Consider the following 6,000-nt stretch of genomic DNA (forward strand, 5'->3'; position numbering starts at 1 on the left):
GTAAAACACGAACTCCGTTTGCTTCAAAGTAAACTATGGTCCCTATGATCAGCATCTGTGGTATGTGAGAAGATGGATGACTGCAGCTGGAGGCTTGACGTTTCAATGTCCTACTGCAGCGTATCGTTTCTGCACAGGGTAAACAATGCAGTTGTTCCAATTGCATCTTCACATTTCTTTTGTTCTATGGTGCATGATTGCAGTCTCGGTGGAGATGTATGTGTAGACAGTGTAGGAAGACTATGTTGTTTATGTTTCAGGTCCTCTAATTCAGTTGTTTGATCCAAAATTTAAAAAATGTATCCTAGTTCCCAATAGTTTGAAAGGGTCCTCCTTATTTATTATATTATTTATATATTTATCATGCAAGTTACATTCCAATGAGAGAATTTGGACTTTCAGTAATAACATTCAATGATCATCCTGTTAGGTCTTAAAAACATGACTTTGACAAAGGCTTCGACATCAGTTTCTCTCTCTGTCGTCTAGGGCAACACTGCCACCCTGTGTCCAGTCACTGTAAGGATTATTATTACGCACAAGTGTAAAGATAATAGGATCTATTCTATTCTATCACAGGCCAAGGTTTATATTCAGAAGGACAAGAGAGATTACCTCATAGGTTCTGATGTGTCCTAGCAACAAGAACACACTGTCAGTGGTATGACCTCAACCCAAACTCACTGAATCTCACCTAAGAATGTGCTAACTGTCACCACCTCAGAACACTGCATTCCTTACTGAACATTTATTGGTTTAGTGCCATGTAATGTAAGTTGCATTTCTTTGCAGAGAGAGAGAGAGAGAGACCATTTTTGTAAGAAATAAATGTATTATATAGGTAAATTACAGCCATAGCCAAAAACAAACTGAAATGTCAACCATCACAATGTAAAACCATTAAGCCTACATAAAGAATTGACTTGTTTTGCAATGTTGGCTAATATATACGTGGTACAGAAGCCATGTAAGGAAATACAGGGGTGCCGTCTAGACAGGCACCGATACAGAGGCACAGGGCACAGGATGAGGCTCAGACGCCAGTAGGGAGAGCATTTCACTGCAGCAACAAGCCCAGATGGCACCTCCAGGTGCCAGGCTAGCGATGGGTTAATCTGTTAAACACCATCCCGGAGGGCTCCGGGCGTACAGTCTTTTATGGTGAAACCCTCTGTCACAGGGGGGTTCAGACCAACAACATTGGAAAAAACATTGCACCTTTTGTCATTACAACTAAAGTAAATTTTAACATGTTGTCAGTTATACATCGTTCAGTTTTTGTCCTGCTAGAGTTTCACTTCTGAAAGTAAATGTTTTAACAGATGAGCCCATTTTATATAGGCTAACAGTTGTTGTTTGTCTATATTTGTCAGAGAAGGCTTTGCTATAAACACACACACACACACACACTCAAATATTCTCAAACGTACACAAACATGTCGTCATGACAGCGAATTCTCACTCTCTCAGCTGTCGTTGCGTGATGGAGCAACCTGTTCTCCACGCAGGACACGTCAGCAGCCGGGCAGCCAATAAGAGCCGACCATGTCTCAGTGTCAGTGAAAGCCGGGGAGGGGGGAGACCCCTAGCATGCTGCTCAACACATATATACTGTACACAGCTAAAACACACACCTGAACTTGAAACAAGTGGCATACAGAATGTCCCATGATTTGATGGCTTGTCCCTTTAACATCGGCAGCTATGCCTGATATGCTTAGAAGAGGAGGGTGCCCCGTCTTGGGGCAGAAGGTTGAGGAGGAGGAGTCTTGAGCATCACAGGTAGGTCCTTAGGTAGTGCAGTGTGGCGGGGGGGGGTGTTGAAAATAAATCTGACATTTAGTGATTCCTAGTGGAGCTTGGGGTTTTGGTGAATAGCAGGTCTAAGTGTGACGGACAAGGGATGGGTGGTCTATGTAGTGCTGTCAGGAGGGACCATCCTTTGGCGGGCGGTCTTGGGCCGCTGGCGTGTGGCCGGGGGAGCGGTGCGTTCGCTCTTGGATTCGGACGGTTGGGTTTCAGCCTGCGGAGACCCCGCGTCACCCAACAGCTCCCGCAGGAACTTGAACTTAGACAGGAAGAGCTGCCAGACGACATACCAACCTGAAGGGCGAGAGTGAAAACAAGGTTTGCAATTCATTGCGTTCATTAAAAGCGTGACAGTTGGGAAGTTGCTGCTTTCATGTGCTATTATTCGGAAATAGGAAACTAATGCGCTATTGAGATCTCTGTGTTTCCCTACTCTGAGCCATCACGGAATTAGCCAATTAGAGAATTCCAAACTAAATCATGGTGGGAAGCTCTGAATTTTCAAGGAGCACTTGAATGCACCATGAGGCTATGCTAGACAGTGAGAGGGTTAAAAGTCAGACTAGAGATATGAGACAGAGATCAGAGATATGACGATAACCTAACTGTCACGCCATACGGACTGAGTCAGTTAGGCCCTCCCTCTGTACAGGATAAAAATAGAGAATGACTTTTGGTCTTGATGTTGTAACAAAATTCAGTTGGGTAAAGAGAGTGGACACTGCTCAAGCAGAAATAACCACAATACCTAGTGGTATGGGCCAGAGTGTGCTATAAGGAAATGTGTGGACTCTTGATTAAAATGTAAACAATTCTACTATGTGGGGCTTTACTAAAAGCTTCCAATGTTGTTTCTTTTTGCAAACTAGCATACTCCCCTCAGCAAGTTGGCGTTAATTGTTCTTTGTTTACTGTCAGATGAATGGCCGAGCTGCACCCAAACTGTCAGCTAAAAAAACGATTAACAGCATCGTCGACGTGTAGCTGAACACAAGACACAGGCAGCTCGACTCAGTCTGAACACAAGACAACAGGCAGCTCGACTCAGTCTGAACACAAGACAACAGGCAGCTCGACTCAGTCTGAACACAAGACAACAGGCAGCTCGACTCAGTCTGAACACAAGACAACAGGCAGCTCGACTCAGTCTGAGCACTTTGTTGTTGCGTAACAAGAAGCTAATGTTAGCACCAAATAAGTTAAGCAGCTGTCAAAGAAAGATAAGACGTCATGGTCCTCAAATGTATTTGACATATGGAAGCCAAACTCAACTTAACATAAATCAGCCATCATACTGGCTACATTGACGGCTAACTTACCGAACAGCATGAAGAGCAGCACACATAGGAGGGTGGACAGGATGACCAGCACTGTCAGACCGACGCTTTGCCACATTGTTTTCGTTGCGTTGACCAAAACAGAAGCAAACATAGGCCAGCAAACTAGTCAACTAGTTAATTAAGACTGGCGGAAAGACAGTATAAATATGTTCGCCACAGAGGACTACAAGAAACATAATGACTACTCGTCAATATATAGTTTCAGGTAGCTAGCTGAGCTAGCTGGTTTGTTATCCGGAGACACCGCTGATACACGGCTATCTGAATAGGTCCAAGCTGGCTGCTTACAAAAGGACAACACAGCACTTTGTAATGCTCAAATCATGGACGGATGATGGATATAGACGACTGTCAGTAATGGATAAAGTGCCTTTCATATCTACATAATTGCAACATTAAATATGTTACGACGAAATTCGCACAAGGAGAGAACAGCCACCACCAAACTGGTGACAGCTGCTATAGCATAGCATCTGTGTTTTCTGAGCTCTGCCCATCTACTTCCGGTCAATGTAAATTAACGTAAAGGAGGATTTCTTCAAAATAAGAGCACCCAAGTTCAACTTTATTTTGGATTTATACATCATCTTAACAATAATCATAACTATATAATATTCCGCATAATATTGCCCCAGAGGGGATTGTAATTGTTCTTATATCATAATTATTATTCTGAAATGGTATTTCCCCAGAATAATGCGCTGTACAGAACTATTTAATAATAATAATAATAATAATAATAATAAAAAGATCTCTGGTAGCAATCTACTCCTCAAGACTAATACATATCAGGTGAGTTTGAATCTATTTACTCTAGCCAGACAGCTCAAGTTACCCAATTTGCACTGTAGGACACTAATGGACTGTACAGAGCAAAAATAAAATTCAAAGATTTCAATACATCTCTGGTACCGGATCAGGTGAGTTTGAAATCAATGTTGAAGCGATGTCATTGCAAACTCGCACTGCTATTTTGAAGCCGCGAATACGGCGAAAAGCGAAACCGGATTGCGCAGGACGCATAGGTCAACAATGACTTCTGGGTTTGTATTTCATTTTGTCACACCAAAGAAGAGTTAAACACAATTTAAATTTAAATTATTTAATTAGCATCAATAATGCTTCACAATTGTAACCTGTAATTGTTGTACGAAAAAAAAACAATGCTTCACAATTTGGCTGCAAGTCCAGACAATACATTTAAGTGGGAATGTTTACTGACATTCCCAAAAGAGAATGTACATTTCAGATCTAAAATGACTTGGGTCTTCTTTTTTTTCTAACTGTTTTTATTTGGGGTTTTCAATTTTATATAGAGGGCACAAACAAAACAATACAACGACAAGGACAATATTAAACATACACAGCAAGAACCCCAGAGTTGATTGAAACCCCCACAGAACCCAGACAGGACCACTGGAACTGTGAAGACTCCGTGGAAGCCCAATCAACCCCCCCACCCCACCCCCCCCCACCCCCCGCTGCACATACAGTAAACAGTCACAGTACATACACTAGGGGTTTGGAGAAAATAAAAATAAATAAAAGCAATAATAAATAAAATAAAAAAACAGAACATGTCACTCAGATATATTTATAATAGAATTAAGGTATGGACGTAGATATCATTACATTACATTATTGTCGTCTAGCATAGGCCTTCATCCAAAGCGACCCACCCAAAACCCCACCAAACGAGTACCCTGGAGTCAGATAGTGCATACATTTACCAAGCAAGAATCCTTAGGGGAAACCTTGCAGTAAGGAAGATGACAAGGCAGGTCCAATATATTTTAAGTAGGGGTCCCAAGTTTGGTAGAAACTGTCCGTCTTGGAGTGTAACATGCAAGTGATATATTCATTGGGAATGCAGTCCATTATGATATTATGCCAAGATTTTTTGGAGGGGGGAGCTTCCTTTATCCAGTATAGCAGAATGTTTTTCCTTGCGGAAAATGTTAAGAGGTTGAACAACCTTTGGTGTTTGGCATTCAAGATCTGGCGTTCCGGAGTGCCAAGGATGAGACACCTAGGGTCCAATCCCACCGAGACATTGAACATAATTGAGAGTTCATTAACAACATTAGTCCAGTAGCTTTGGATTTTTGGACAAGACCAGAAATAATGAAAGATATTACCAACATTGGATTTACATTTGCAGCAGAGTGGTGAGGAGTTGCTGTCCATTTTATTTTTGAGTGCAGGTGTTACATGAATACGGTGTAAGATTTTATATTGTGTGGATTTAGTACGATTACAGACTGAGATCTTTTTGGCGTAGGTCCAAACTTCTTTCCACTCCGCCTCATTAAAAGTGACCCCTAGATCTTTTTCCCAAGCCAGTTTGATGGCCTGGGAATTTTGGGGAGATAATATTATCGAAGCAAGAGCTTTGTAAAATGCGCTGATGCGTCTGATGGGTTGTTGAGATAGCATCTCTTCCAAAACAGAGATAGAATTATCAGTCATTAGAGTGGTGTCCTTAATAATAAACTGGGTGATTTGTAAGTATTTAAATTGATCAGATTTTTGAAGGTGAAAAAATTGTTGAAGTTGTGTAAAGGAGAATAAAGAGATATTGTCGAACAGATCTCCCAATTTTGTTATACCCTGCTTGTACCATCTTTTGAAGGTCTGGTCAATGCGGCCTGGCTCGAAATCTGGATTGTCCAGGAATGGAGTGAGAGGAGACGTCAGATCAGAACGGCCCTCTATCTTGCAGACGGAACGCCAGGCTTTAACTGTGCTTATAGTGATAGGGTTGGAGCAACATTTTTTAATAGATTTAAGGTCTTTAACAAAAAGCAGGTTCCATAAGGGGCATGTCGACTGAGAGCTCTCAATATCAACC

The 6,000-nt window shown here is 41.7% G+C and overlaps 1 protein-coding gene across 1 annotated transcript; it reads right to left on the reverse strand.

Annotated features, from left to right (window-relative positions):
- Positions 1–845: 845 nt before the first annotated feature.
- Positions 846–3,604, reverse strand: smim13 (small integral membrane protein 13). The gene is made up of 2 exons (XM_080526761.1): positions 3,129–3,604; positions 846–2,103 (listed from the first exon to the last, which is right to left on the reverse strand). The coding sequence occupies exons 1-2, from the start codon at positions 3,238–3,240 to the stop codon at positions 1,913–1,915; spliced, it is 303 nt and encodes a 100-aa protein (XP_080382887.1). The 5' UTR covers positions 3,241–3,604; the 3' UTR covers positions 846–1,912.
- Between the last annotated feature and the right edge of the window lie 2,396 nt (positions 3,605–6,000).

This window comes from Nansenia antarctica (genome assembly GCF_963989245.1).
Source record: "Nansenia antarctica genome assembly, chromosome: 3".
In the NCBI taxonomy this organism is placed as follows: domain Eukaryota; kingdom Metazoa; phylum Chordata; class Actinopteri; order Argentiniformes; family Microstomatidae; genus Nansenia; species Nansenia antarctica.